Raw genomic sequence first — 15,965 nt, forward strand, 5'->3', positions numbered from 1 at the left:
TTCGTGGTATTGTGGATACAAAAATATGTCTTTTTCCTAGTACTTTTAAAATTTACCACATAATCATTCATTATATATTGTCTCACGGATAGTTACCGTGACACTGTCTGTCTGTTCGTGGGACAGGGATAGGTTATTAATCTCGCGTATTCTCGTGAAACGACCTATTTTCAAGATGTGACACGAGGTCTCTGAGGTTATAGGTCGTTTAAACATGTCGGATTTTTATTTTATATATGTGTGTCCGACTCACCCGGTTGTTAAGGAGGTGTTTTAAGGTATTTGCCTGGCAAGGTTGGAGGATCTGCTATTGTGATCGGAATCCGCGGTCATTCAGCTGTCTCCTGCCCCAACGTTGATCATTTGCCACCTAGGAGAGATCCACAATAGCCTGGCGTGTGTATGTATAAAGACAGGCCATAGAGAGGGGGGTCCGGCTATAGCCTATATATACAGCCACGCCACCCCGGAGAGCGCTCACTCTTGACAGCACCTCACCACTGATACTATCTCCCCGTGCACCGCGCTGATTTGGGACAGTCCCTTCGCTTGTAGTATCGATCGCCGCCACAGACCAGGGTGTTAGTTTGGGGACAGCCGCGGTGTGGTCCGTTGTCAACAGAGGCGCGTCACTTTCCCAGGAGCCCACCTATTACCTCTACGCTAAGGTCTTCACCCTGTCCTAAGCAGCTAGGGGGGAAAGCCAGGAACGTATACTCACGTGACAACTGTCCACCGCGGTCCTAACTTTTAACACGGACAGGACGGAATCAATCTGTCTTTGTGGAGAAGACAATTCTATCCAGACATGATGGTGGCCATTAGGAAATGTTCAATGCTTCTGCTTGTATTGACTTTGTCTGTGTGCCTCGTCCAATGTAGACCAGGTGAGTTGACCGCTTGACACATTCCTGCAAGCATTTTATCATTTTATGATATCTGTGTGTTCACTCAGTCAGGTGTCTAAATTAAACTATACTTCAAATTAATTCTGCTTCCAGAGCTTTTCAAACAAAACATTATAATTTTTTCCAAACCATTCGTTCATCGTTATTTCGTTTACGTACTATATTCTCACCTTTTATTTAATTTTATAGTATTTTACTTTGTGCGTTTCCATCAATGATTTTTTTATTTAAAACGTTGCGAAATTGTTTGTTTAAATTATTAAACAAACTCCGGTGTAAGCTACATTTCACGACGCGGCCCCATGCTTTCGGCCCTTATCTTGCCAAGTATTATATACCCATATATTTATACCACTCCCTACTTTCTATACCTGTGTGAACTTGAGCCACTTTTCCACGGGAAATGCGACTCTAGTTTTTGCTCAGTGTCAGGTGTTTTCTTTCCGCATATCATAGGTAGCTGTTTGTATGTCTACTGTTGACTCAGCTATAGAAAAATACGTGCCCCAAGATAGCTTGAGATAGCTCGGTGTTCAGCCCTTTCCGAATCGCCACTCACAAAAGACTGATCATTCACCTCAGTGGTGACAGTAAACAGATATACGCACAGAGTTAGAGGTCTCAGGTGGAGTTGAGAAACTGTATAATTCATTCTGAACAACATCATAACGGCAGTTCCAAAGTCCAAACCCGTTAATTGCCGGCCGAATGGGATCTTGCTGAGAAGTAACAACACTTAACGGTTTCCTGATTTAATTTAAATCATATGAAAACCCGTATAATTCTGAGTATCTAAAGGCAATGAGCATTTTGTTTCTCGAGCATTATCTGGTATTTTCTCAGAGAAATCTTACAAGAAAGTTGTAAATCATTCTGACAGCTCGTCGATGATATTCTGTTTTTCCTTTTTTTCATTTCTCATCATCGGGTAGGCCTATATTTCACCAGATGGCCCAACCTGCGGATGGTCGCGGGTTTTCCGAGGGCTTTGGCCGGTTTCCTCCCACCATAGCTTTGGTCGCTGTCGTATGTCACATATCCTTGAGTACGGCGTAAAACACCAGGCAAATAAATAAATAAATCAGATGGGCACACGGCATTACTGGACCGCAAAAGCATTTTGTATGATAAATAAATATGCGCTTTCAAAAACACCAGATCCGTCAAACTTTAGAAAAAGAATCTTAAAATTTATAATAGCGGGTATCTGGCGCCTTAAAGCAAAATTGGCATTGAGAAATTACCTGATGACAAATTTTTCAATGTGGGCATGCTTCTTGATGACTTGATATCACGAGAGACGCCACTTGATATCACTTGATACAACGGTGACAAATAGTGCCTTTGTATAAACCCCTTGTTTGGACATATTTGTTGACAAGAAAAGTTGTGGGATCGTGATGATTTTGTAACATTTGTTTCGATGCTTTTGCACTCAAGTCAACAAATTGTTAATTCAAAGTTAATGTACAAATCATCTAAAGTTACGACATATGTAATTACCACGCGGATGAAGCGTTTTGGCACGTCAAGATCACGTGATTTTTGAACTTGGTGACCCCCGTGTTCGAATTCTTCTATGGACTCAGTTCAGATTAGGTTACATAAATACCTTAATAAGTGAGGCACTTTTCCACTATGCTATACATACGTACGTGTTGAAACAGTTAAATTTCAAAAACGTAAAAAGAAAACTTCACCCGCGTCTATGCATGAAAGCAATACTCGTATGAGTATTATGTTCTATTTATCATTGTCATTACAAATTCGATCCCTACAATGGCCAATATGTGGCTGTTTCAGCCAATCATTGCCTCTGTAATATTCACGAAGTGGAGTTTAGCATTCATTCAAGGCAAAGAAAACGATGGAGGCAGGGCAATGGAGGCCGAATCCATGGAGCTGAGACTGTGTCTACGGGTTAGCGCGTAATCAGGGCAAATTCCATACAGTAAATACATATAGATCTATATGTCGTTCGGCGAATGTAAATTCATATAGATCTATACGTCATTCGCCAAATGTAGGTACGCCTGGGTCTCTGTAGACGACCGTAGTCACTGATACCGATTGGGTCACTATAGACGACCGTAGAATGAGATCTTTCAAAATCATTTCACACGGTTGGGGAAATTACCCATCTAATTATTTTCCTGGACAGTGAATGCTCTGTCGTCTGATAAGGTTTTTATACTTCGCTTTAGTGTTTTCTATGCCATTCTGCTTAAACGAAAGTCGGGCAACAGCACATGTTATAATATACCATGCATGAGAGACTGAAATCTACATGTACAGTTCCTGACCACAACCGCGCATGAGCTGGACATTGTCACGTTGGTCTACACTGGCAGTAACCGCAATGGATTCACGGTCATTCCCAGGCAATGGAGGCCGAATCCATGGAGCTGGGACATTGTGACTACGGGTTAGCGCGTAATCAGGGCAAATTCCACGCTAATACGACGGATAAAACTTGCCCGCCATCGCTCAAACCTTTTCTAGTACATGGCATATATACCGGTGCTAAACCACAAATAAATTAGAAAAAAAAACATATGAGTAAAATAGGTCAGGAATTTGCGAGATAGTCACATTGGCGACGTTCTCTCTCGATGCTCAACAATTAGACTGTCAGATAAGACCACTAGTTCATATCGTATCAAAGAAATGAGTTTGCTGAGAAGTTGACAAACTGTGGTAGTTCCTTCCAGGGCCGGATCGACTCCCTCATAAACTTTTGTTCTGTGATCACAGTTATGGAAGACCAGTAGTACTGAGAGCAGCACCAAACATCAATCACAAAGACGAAATGATTCAATTGAGCAGGGAACACACATTTCACGTTGACAAGAACTGTGTGTTGGAAGTGTTACTGTATGCATATCGATATAGAATACTTAAAGGAACTCTAAAATGTTGTAAAGTCATGCCGAATGATTAAATATGGCTTAACACCTGCATTTCTAGAAACTTAGCAGGGACATATGGTCGTGGCAATGCTCCATTTATAGAGCGTATAGTAATCGCTGTTCTTTTTCCATGCGCATTTTCTTGGCCATACTTGTTTACACAAACTAATAAACAAAGATTTGGTTGCCATCCGTCATTTTTTAACTTTCATTTGGTAAATGCAACTCTTGGTATCACGGGAAGGACAATGATTCGAGAATTTTTCCGTCCATTTCTCGATCTTATATATTTACATATGTATATAGATATGTTAGTTTGTGGTATTTGCTATTTTTGCAGGTTTCTGCGTAGAAAGCCGTTGGTTTGTGCCTAGCATTCTATGATTGATATCACACGACGCGTGCGGCAATCATTCACTGACAGCGCGACCAGACAGCCATAAACCTAATGTCATCCACCAGATCAATATTCATGTAGTCCTAATTATTAAAAATTTACTAGATCCGTTGACATATCCATTAGTCGCTTTCTCCATTACAAAACGTGGACGGTATATGAGGGTTTTCGTGTATGTGTATACGTGTATGTGTGGGTAACCTATACGTGGATTTGTGGGTAACTTATACGTGTATAAGTGGGTAACCTATACGTGTATGTATGGGTAACCTGTACGTGTATGTATGGGTAACCTGTACGTATATGTATGGGTAACCTATACGTGTATGTGTGGGTAACCTATACGTGTATGTGTGGGTAACATATACGTGTATGTGTGTGTAACCTATATATATATATATATATATATATATATATATATATATCAAGGTTATCAAGGTTCTATCAAGGTTAACTACTGATACCAGTTTATTTTATGATAAATTGATATTCTTCTCTAATAACGGTAAAGTTTAACGTTCTTTCTGAAATACTACATCTGATGATTATCTTGTTTTACAAACATGTATCCCCATTTAAGATATTAGGCAACATTATTGAAACATTACTGGTACATTTGGCAATAAGCTTTTCTAGCCTGAATAAAAATAACTGTATAAAAATGCTTCTCTAATGATAGATCTTTTCTTATAGAGGTCACCTGCATTTTTAAGCCTTTCAACAAATTAGTATTTTGGTTATATTTGGCTCATATCAGGTGAGGATTTCATCACAGCCGGGGTAGGATCGTGCATGAATTCATTTGCTTGTAATAGGCCTACGTCAAGTCATATGGATGATTCTGACCAGGCAGTATAATCAATGATGGAGGAAATGAGAGCAAAGTCTTCTGAAATATTAAATAACATACAACAAAAAGTGTGTGCGGGTTAACATATCCATCAGTAGACCAAGTTATCCGCTTGGTGGAGTCGGGGGTGGAGGGGGGAGGGGGGGGGGGGATGGGGACAGACTGAAGCTCTGCAATACCGAGCTCGTGGTGTAGATAAAATATGTCCGATCCAGTGTGTAGCTGTACTCACTTGTTCTACATGTCTGCAGGTGTGAAAACTTGGCCCATAAGCCATTCACTCGATCTGCATGACTGCATGGCTGCATGACAACTTGTTCCATTAGTCGTTTACTCTACATGACAACATAGGAATTTGTTCTGTTAGTCAAATGTTCTACACACTGTGTGAAAACTTGTTCTGTTAGTCAACTGTTCTACACACTGTGTGAAAACTTGTTCTATTAGATTATATATTAAATCTATAAGACTTGCTCAAAGAATATTTCAGTTTACCTGATTATGTAAAAAATTTATTTTGCATTACGCCATGAAAACTTTTCCATAAATCTTTCGTTCCACATGACGGTATACCATGACTTGTTCTATAAGCTATCAATTCTCTAAGACCGTGTGAAAACTTTTTCCGTAAGTCGTTCAGTGTACATAACTCTGTAAAAACGTTTTCCAAAAGTTGTCATTCTGAATAACTGTGTGAAAACTTCTTCCATAAATCATTCATTGTGCATAACTATGGGAAAACTTCTTCCATAAATCATTCATTGTGCATAACTGTGGGAAAACTTGTGCCTGGGTATCAGATGGAAGGGTTTAAGGGCCGTTGTGTCTCCACACAAGAACCTAATCGCCATAATTGGAGGGAAATGTTTTTAAATAAGGGCAATAAGCTTTATTTCATTACATTAAATCCAAGTTCGCTGAATTCATTTTAAAAATATTTTAATGTTAGTTTCACTGAAACTAATTTTTCTCTCCGTGGGTATACTTAGGCGGTGGGTGGGCGATATATACTTTAATCGTACACAGGATATACAATCCGTCAAATCCGTACACAATGTGAGCTTGTCAGACAACTCCCTTAGATACATGTAAATATTTCAAAATATTTTTTTCTCCAGCTAAAATTCGCCTTTTTTCGTTTGTTTGCCCTGTATTAAGCTGGACCATTCGCAATGAGTTTTGATACCCTTATCACTGCTGGCGGATTAAATCTGACAAAATTAAGTAGGACGCATGTTAATGTAACTGGCATTATATTGGTTTCTCTGTGCTTGTGCTGATGTGATGGGTTCACGCCTCTCTCTGGCTACCTCTGGCTTCATCCGTCAGTATTACCCCTTGATTAGGTCAGGTTTTCTCAGGAACCCCTGCTGCAGCTACACCGTTCATGAGTTTCATGTTGTAAGCAGCTAATTATGATTTATTTATTTATTTATGATCGGTGCCGTGCTCAGATTTCACTGCACGCATGGGATGGAATTCACTTTGTTGTGATTGAAGAATTTACTTGGTCATTTCGTGCACATTAAGTATGTCCGCGGTGGGTTATGACGTGTGGAGAAGTGGAGATATGATCGGAACAATTGTAGTCAGGACACAGAGTATCCAGCCTTTAACTGTGTTAAACTCGCGGGGCTGGTAGTTTTATATGCATCGTGTTGAATGAAATCGCCACGTTGGATATACATACATTGTACCAACAGCTGCAATCAAAGCACTGGAAAGATATATACTTTTTATTAACAAACAACTCATAAACCAGTATGGTACACGAATTTGATACTGATTAAAACATAAGACAAGAGTAGATCAGGTGGCGCATAGGAAGCTTGAAAAGCATAAGCATTTATTTTCGTGATATTGTATAACCAAAATATCGTAGTTCAATGCAAGCAAAATCGCGCACTTTGAGAAAATCGAAAGAGCCGCTGTGTTATCTATTTTAGCCAACCAGGCGCGACTTATTTCTGTAACCCGAGAACGCACTTGTTTTCGGTGACGTAACTCGGACACAGTTTTGCCTTTTAGAAATGTAAACGTTGGATACGAGTTACGAGGCATCGTGCTTTCGGTCGCCCTAACCTGACGGATCACATGGTCTACTAAAAATTGCAGATTAAAAGTTCATTTATAGAATGACCAAGAACGTTGGAACGAAATTACTGTGTCCGTTTAGGTCAGTATCCATCTCTCTTCTGAAATAACCAAGGTTATATTATTTGTTGTCTTTTTATCTGAAATGAACGCGTCTTTACAACATTCCGTGCCCTTGTCCAACATCGCTGAAAACTGCCGAGCGCAACTCCCTGTCCAGACCTTTTACAGTCTCTGTGGTGGTTTGTAGTTCAAGGTTGTTTTGGAAATTGGTCTTGGCGATTGGTATACGAGTTATTGTTTTGACGAGTAGATTCACTTGTACGAGGCCTAATTAGATGCTTGTTCTATAGCGCTGAGTAATCGAAAAATGGATGATTTCTCAACCGTTAAGTAAAACCGATTGTGTTTGTTGAGGACGTATAAACTTATTTTGATAAAACTTGGGTTCCCGCTTTTTTACTTATATGGTTTGTATACCTGGCCTCGGGATCACGAAACGATCCTAAACTTAAATCATAATTTCAAATCACTTTTAAATTGTTGTTTCTTAGAGAACAGTGTCATACTATTACTTGACAGCGTAAATTCTGGGTAACTTATTAAAAACATATGCCAGGTAAATAACGAAAAGGAACATACCGAGTGAAATGAAATTTGGACTTGTCTAAGATCGCTTCGTGATCCCGGGCCATGTTGATCTGGTCTACTTTTTCATTCACTTGACGTCACTGGCGTTGTCTCATTTATATCTGTTATCCTAAAGCTTGATGTCTTTGGTGCGAAATTGCAACATTTTCAGGCGCCAGTTTTCAATATTATCACCTTATATCGAGAATGGTTTGTGTCGTCAGAAACAGGCGAGAATGGTTAGTATTCTCACCTATAAATCTTAAGTCTGTTAAAAGATTTCCTTGAGCACAAAGCATTCCCTTTCTTGAACGAGGCACCTTACACGTGTATTGAAATGTGAATATGTAAATCTGTCATATCTGTTCTTGCCCGTCGCAAAGGTATTTATTTTGCTCTTTTGCAGTTAATGCAACCGGTGATAAATTTAAGTTTCTGAACAAAGGCAACTTATTCTTTGTAAACGTGTGACATCGCGTAGATTACCATTCTTTTTGAGGACCTGTTATAAATACCTGATGCAAACAAATCTCTCTAAACCGATACCCAGCGAACACTTCATTCAGCCACAGCCCGTCGGGCTGTATTTGGAATCTTGGGTATTTATCACTGACATAAGTGACATTAGTGTATTGTGCACTGGTGTTCTTGGTGACTTTGAGTACAATACGGCCGTACTGAGCGATACAGGGTAATGCACCATCGATACGATAATCCAGGCTACTCCACATAATGCGACTTAATCCAGATCAACCATCACGTGACGTGTGAAGAGTCGTGCCCTCGCGCGGATCAGTATAATATAAAACTGTTTCGACACGTTTGACAGACGACTTCAAGCAAAAATTAATCGTTCTTTTTTCCCCAGAGAAAAAATGTGCAGCCCAATAAAAAGCTTATCCTGCCCTAAATGAAAGCTTTGCCCAACAGGGCACTTAGAGAGGCGGCTTCCTTTGATAAAATATTAACATCGATTTAATTTTACTAATGAGCTTTTACCACATCAAACCTATCCCCACTCCCCTCTCCACATAGACATTTGTCACTTCCCTTCCCCTCCTCGCGTATTCAGTCACCTGAAGAGTGAGCGCTAACAAAACCTACCAGTGAGCTCTATATTATTGGACATCTTCCACATCTATATGCATCTATATATAGTTCTGTGTAGTCTGGAAACGTACCGTAATCGGCAATAGTTGTATGCAGTCTGGAAACGTACCGCACATTGTTAACTTTCGGAACACGCAGACCATAAAAAAGATGCACAGGAGCAAACATTTCACGCTAAATGCCTCTTGCATGAATGTTTATATCGGCAACACAGGTGACACCCGCAAATATGCTAACGCTATTTAGGACTTTGTTTGTTTATTTATTTATTTATTTATTTATTTATTTCTTAGCGCAGTACTCAAGAATATTTCACTTATACTACTGCGACCAGTATTATGCTGTGAGGAAACCGTGCAGAGCCCGGGGAAAACCAACGACCATCCGGAGGAATTAGTGATCAAACTGATGATTTTCATGAATTCAGTCCAACAGTGCATGATGATTCATAATTAAAGTTGGCCTGAAGTGTATTGTTGCAATGACGACAATACACTTTCCATGTACGCTTTCGTGATTTATTTATTTATTTGATTCATTTTGCTTCACTTACATATATGTGACGTTCGTCAGAAGTAGGAGTTGATAAAACCGTGCAGGGCTCGGAGGTAAATGTACTCAGCTCGTCACATTTCGGTCTAACCATCATAACCTCCAACCTCCGAACCCCCAATCCCAGTGGGCGTGGGAACTTTCATGTGAAATCGTTGTCTCTCTCAGTCATTGAGCTCTTCGTATACTTTGCCAACAGGAAAATTTGGCCTTTGATGACATTGTAAAAGATCACACTTAATATTTTCAATAAATATGACAGTTGTCCTTTACGAATATCTGATATATAGCGATACGATAAACAATACATTAGCCCGATCAGATGACGCCATCATACATATGAATTCATATCAGTCCACCCACGTCATTAGACCTGGTCACTGTTATGGAAATAAAAAGTACAGCCGAATGCGTTGGACCGCTAGAGGGGAAACTCGGAGAGATTTGAATTTATGGCTGTCTGTTTACGTTACACCTACACTGCTATATATTTGGGTTGATCTGACAGTGGGAATATCAGACTAAATGAATTGTCACGTACTAAATTATGAACAAGACGAGATAATCTTTTGTGATAAACGAAACCTTTAGAAGCTTCTTGTATGATTTGAATTTTAAATTTCCGCGTTAACATAAGACCCCTTTGGCGAGAAGACGCTGTATCTGTCTAACTTAAAGAATTAACCCTTGTGCATTGCCAGCTTACTCTCGACGCCCGGCTCACAATTGAGTTTGTCTTCGTATAATATCTGCTTGTAATACGTTTAGAGGTGAATCTGTAAAATTTGCCATTATGCAATTCTCAAAAGGTTCTTTCTTCAAAGCTGCAAAAAACCCCAACAAACCTTCTAAGCAAAAAATCAATAATATATCAGAAGCTTTCTAAATAATTAAACAAGAGCCGATTGGAATGAAAATGCATGATAAATGTTGGTTAGAAGTTTAGGGTGGCCATAATCCCTGGAGATGAGTTGTTGGTGACACAGCAATGTCCCCTACCATGGCGGACAACCAAGCCAAATCGCTGAGATCCTTTCTGACGTACAGGAAGCAGCAGTCTTCCACAAGAATCCAGGCGAGATTTTTTTTTCCAACGCCGTCCATCATGAATGTGGATTTGAAACATTCACGATGGTTTGTATCAACCATTCACGTATTAAGCAAGCGTTCACATTTGCTTTATTATCTCGAAAAGGCCGATTTGTGACAAATTGGCCGGTGTAGTGTAGGTTATTTTTACTGCTATTATATCGAGAATTACATCGTGTGTGCCACTTACAACCCATTTTTATGCATTGGCATATATATTTATAATCACATAATGATGGTTTACATGTTTGCGGTTAATTACAAGTACGGGTCATGTCAGATATGTCATCGGAGACAAAGTTTCGAAATACACCTAAGTTGCACGCTCAAAGTGGGAAAGACGAAAGATAAACTTTAAAGAAATTTTTCTGAATATGGTATAATGGGCAGCAGTCACTATTCGTTTGTTAAAAAAAAAACACAAAAAATAATACAACCTGAGTTATTTAGGAAGGTAGACCTAAGTGGCCAGTCATTTTTTCCTGAAGTGTTTGGTAACTCTATAAATCAAGTTTTAATCAGGAATCCACGGAGGCAACTGGACGCGCAATATTAGAGCAACCAGAAACTCAATATCGCGTCACCAGTGCCCCATGCAAATGTGGTAAAAACAGGGATCGGGTGATGTTACGGACAACGTCTTCGGATTATAGAAATAAATCGTCCTTCTTCAGCTCAAGTTGATAGCCTGGCGGAGCTTTCGATTTTGTTATTGTGCGTGATTTAGCTTTCTTTGAAATGCGATTTGTGGGATGTGCAATATCACAAAAATAAAAAGCTATTCTTCTTATGTTTCATGTTGGGCGCTTTACCAATGAATTTCTGAATTTGGCCCGGTGTTGTCTTTTCTTTTAAGGGTGAGCCCGCACAACACCACTTTCAATACTGATGTTGTTTCACTCACATTGCCACTGGTTTTTGTCTTGTATATGCCATACCCAGATGGTATCAAATGTCAAGGTACGATGATTGTCCCTTTAGCCATTGATATTAGAGAGTGTCTGGTTTAGGAATACCTTCTTGGATTTTTTTTCCAAACCGACGACCCAGAATCCTTTTACGTATAGCGTAGCATTCATTTACTAGTCGAAGGCGTCACTATTAATATATGCGATATCATTCAACTCTGGGCGAACCAGATGTCTGTAGTTGTATACACGGACACACAAACGGAATAGTCTCATGTTTATACTTTCTGTAAATAGGTTTTAAAATTAAATCGTCCAAGATAACTATAGGTCATAATTTCATTTATGCTGTAATAGTCACAAATGTTTGGTTTTGTTCAGTAACTGCTTGTAATAACTCAAGATTCCTTTAAAAATATATCTACGTTATAACCAGCTTTTTTAGTTATTCTGGGCGTTATGTACATGTTACTCCTGTTAACCTTATCCATACAACGAAAACCTGAGAAAGGGTCGTAAAATTAGGGTAACGTATCAGTGCATGCCGGATGCCTTGGGTAATGTGCCTGACCAATAACTAGTTACCAGCTGTCATCATACACCAGCCTATTATGTACATCTGGCAGCAGTGTGTGATTTCAAGGACAGTCTGATCTACCCATTCAGTATATTTTTTCACATTTGTTTGCTAAACTCTATACGGGTATCTGGGTAGACGGAAGTGTTTTGTGTGACTGACACCAGACCGCACATTTCTACAAACCCGGTGTTACCCTGTTCTTTGTCATTGCTTGTATTAATTTCATAGTTCCGGTAGAGAATTTTGCAATAGTTGGATCAGTGAACGTATGTCTGAGTCAGCAATATGCTTATGGTATATACGCGTTGAGAATGCACAAGGTCTACAGCCAAACTGATTCTCATAGCATTTTAAACGTCGAAGCAGTTGAGATACAGTTTACTTATAAGGTATAAAGTTTGATAACACGGGAAGTATTTAACTCTGTCCTCCATAAAAGAACAAAACCAGCTCTGGTATGTGCCAGAAATATAGGATTTGTATTAATTCTGATGCTGGATTAATAATTTGGTCTAGGCTATTATGTGTTTTAATATCGGCTTTTCACATAAATCAAATTAAAAATTTATTTATTTCATTGTGAAGCCCTTCATTCGAAGAATTTCATAATATACGGAATACATATGCTTTATATAGTTAAATTAGCAATGAATGCATACAAAACCAAATAAAACTTCCAGTGCCATGCGTAAGGGCTCAGTATACCTAGAGCTCAGGAAACAGCTAACAAAAACCGTTCTGCGGAAGATGTCAAATCGACGAAACATGATTGGCCTAATTTACACCCTCGTGAAGCTAAATTTATACTCAGTGTTCTCGCAATTACATGGGTAGTTTATTTTAAAGAGTATATTTTGTCGTCACTATTCTCCGCGTAGGAGCCGTGTATAACAGACAAACAAAAGACACTTTATTCTTTTTGTGCCCCGCGTTTTTCGATGGTTTTTTTATTTATTCATACATTTAATAATTTGTTATTTCAAATAGTACCCAGTTTACTTTGCTCTATCGACCAGACAGCTAATACAAGTGAAATAATGTTGAGTACGGCCTTGAACCTCAATTTAATAAATAAACGAATAAACTTTTATAGGCCATCCTTTAAAGACACTTCCTTTTGACGTTCTCTAGTAACACATATCTCTGAAACATTATTGAAAGCACTACGGTTTTTACCAGGACACGCACAAAGACACACTTCTTTCTACGTAAAATTGTACGGGTTAATTCTGTAAGATGGAATTTTAAGAGTTGTTGCATGAAGTGAATCTTTTTGGAATTTTCCACTGCATTGCACAGTGTGGTACTTGATTATTTAGGCTTTTGGCCACATTGGCAGTTTGGTACTTGATGATTAGGGCTTTTGGCCGCATTGGCAGTGTGATACTTGAGGATTTGGGCTTTTGGTCACATTGGCAGTGGGGTACTTGATGATTTAGGCTTTTAGCCACATTGGCAGTTTGGTACTTGATGATTTAGGCTTTTGGCCACATTGGCAGTTTGGTACTTGATGATTTAGGCTTTTGGCCACATTGGCACTACCCCCGCCATAACGCAGGGATACTTCGAGTAGACTCACACTTGGGATTAAAGTTACTTCGAAATGTGCGAATTAAAAAGAAAAGAATGTAAATGTATGCATTGGGATATGGCCACACCCTTCGTATACGATAGGCTAGCCTTTTTTAAACGCAAAATACCTACACTGTACCTGGTATTAAGCTTATTCTGCGTGGGTGAGTTTACCTGAGACTAAACACAGATACAGACCTGCAGTATAATCAGATGCACTTTATCGTCTCCAAAGATAATATACATTCCCACCTGTGAATCACCTGTTAACCCATTCAGGTTTTCACTGTGATCAATGGTGTGTTCCGGTCACTCAGGCTTACTGAGATCGTGGCTATACAACCTTGATCCCCTGCGCACCATTCATGTATATGTAGTGTGTGGGGGTGTCAGTGACTTAGATATTTAGGGTACGGTCCTGATTTGAGCTGAACGACAGACTGGCGTGTGTATCTTTATTTGCATACAGATTATAAGTCAATGCTGGGCAGACAGCGCCCTCTTACGGATATCAGGTTACCTGTGTATATAGACCGAGAATTGAACTTGATCACTAAAGTACAACACAAGTGGATAGGATTACCAGTCTTTACACAAGATCGTGAGACGGATAACGTCAGATAAATCCCACACTTAAATCCTTACTAGTGGAAGGTAAAACCAGGAACAGATAGAAGCTTGACGGGATTTATGTTGTACACCTTTGTTTCCGTGCCCCACCCATACCAATTCGTTAGTACCTCAGCCTTTCCCACTGAAATCGCCACATTGGTGATTTATGTAAATGGTTTGTCTGTTCCTCAGTGAGTGGGAATCAGAGCACGTTTGATTGAAAGCTGGGTATTCCCTGCAACCATTCCATAAGCAACTCCACACATGTATTCCATATAGCCATTCCAATCTACCGTTTCTTACACTAATCCTACACTACCATTCCGTACATCAATTCCACACTACCATTCCGTACAACAATTCCACACCATCATTCCGTACAACAATTCCACACTACCATTCCATACAAAACTGCCACACTACCATTCCGTACAACAATTCCACACTACCATTCCTACAACAATTCATCACTACCATATGGTACAACAATCCCACACTATCTTCCGTACATCAACTCCACACTACCATTCCGTACAACAATTCCACACTACCATTCCGTACAACAATTCCACACTACCATTCCGTACAACAATTCCACACCATCATTCCGTACAACAATTCCACACTACCATTCCATACAAAACTGCCACACTACCATTCCGTACAACAATTCCACACTACCATTCCTACAACAATTCATCACTACCATATGGTACAAACAATCCCACGCTATCTTCCGTACATCAACTCCACACTACCATTCCGTACAACAATTCCACACTACCATTCCGTACAACAATTCATCACTACCATTCCGTACAACAATTCCACACTATCATTGTGTACAACAATTCCACACTACTATTCCATACAAAACTGCCACACTACCATCCTGTACAACAATTCCACACTACCATTCCATACAAAACTGCCACACTACCATTTCGTACAACAATTCCACATTACCATTCCTACAACAACTCATCACCACCATATCGTACAATAATTCCACACTATCTTCCGTACATCAACTCCTCACTACCATTCCGTACATCAATTCCACACTACCATTCCATACAAAAATTCCACACTACCTTCCGTACAACAATTCCAGTCTATCATTCCCACAACAATTCATCACTACCATATCGTACAACAATTTCACACTTCCATTCCGTACAACAATTCCACATTACCATTCCATACAACAATCCCACACTACCATTCCCACAACAATTCATCACTACCATATCGTACAACAATTCCACACTACCTTCTGTACAACAATTCCACACTACCATTCCATACAACAATTCCCACACTACCATTCCGTACAACAATTCCACACTACCATTCCATACAACAATTCCCACACTACCATACATAATACCTAACATACATACCTGCGGATGGTCTTAGGTTTACCCCATGGCTCTGCGCGGTTCCTCCCACCATATTGTTGGCCGCCCTCGTGTAAGTGAAATATTCTTGATTACGGCGTAAAATCAAATAAATAAAATAAATAAATAACATATAACAATACATACATACATACATACATACATACATACATACATACATACACACATACACACATACATACATACATACATACATACATACATACATACATACATACATACATACATACACACACACATACACACATACACACATACATACATACATACATACATACATACATATATACAAACATATACCTGAACGTACGTACTGGCCTACACGGGTGAATA

At 39.4% G+C, this 15,965-nt stretch overlaps 1 protein-coding gene across 1 annotated transcript in view; it reads left to right on the top strand.

The window, feature by feature from the left end:
* Positions 1 to 300: 300 nt before the first annotated feature.
* Positions 301 to 15,965, top strand: part of LOC135478056 (uncharacterized) — a 34,674-nt gene continuing 19,009 nt past the window's right edge. Inside the window, exon 1 of the mRNA XM_064758322.1 lies at positions 301 to 887. Within this exon, the coding sequence (XP_064614392.1) occupies positions 809 to 887 (79 nt within the window). The 5' untranslated portion in view covers positions 301 to 808. The remainder of the gene's footprint in view (positions 888 to 15,965) is intronic.

The sequence above is a fragment of the Liolophura sinensis genome, chromosome 11, assembly GCF_032854445.1.
Source record: "Liolophura sinensis isolate JHLJ2023 chromosome 11, CUHK_Ljap_v2, whole genome shotgun sequence".
In the NCBI taxonomy this organism is placed as follows: domain Eukaryota; kingdom Metazoa; phylum Mollusca; class Polyplacophora; order Chitonida; family Chitonidae; genus Liolophura; species Liolophura sinensis.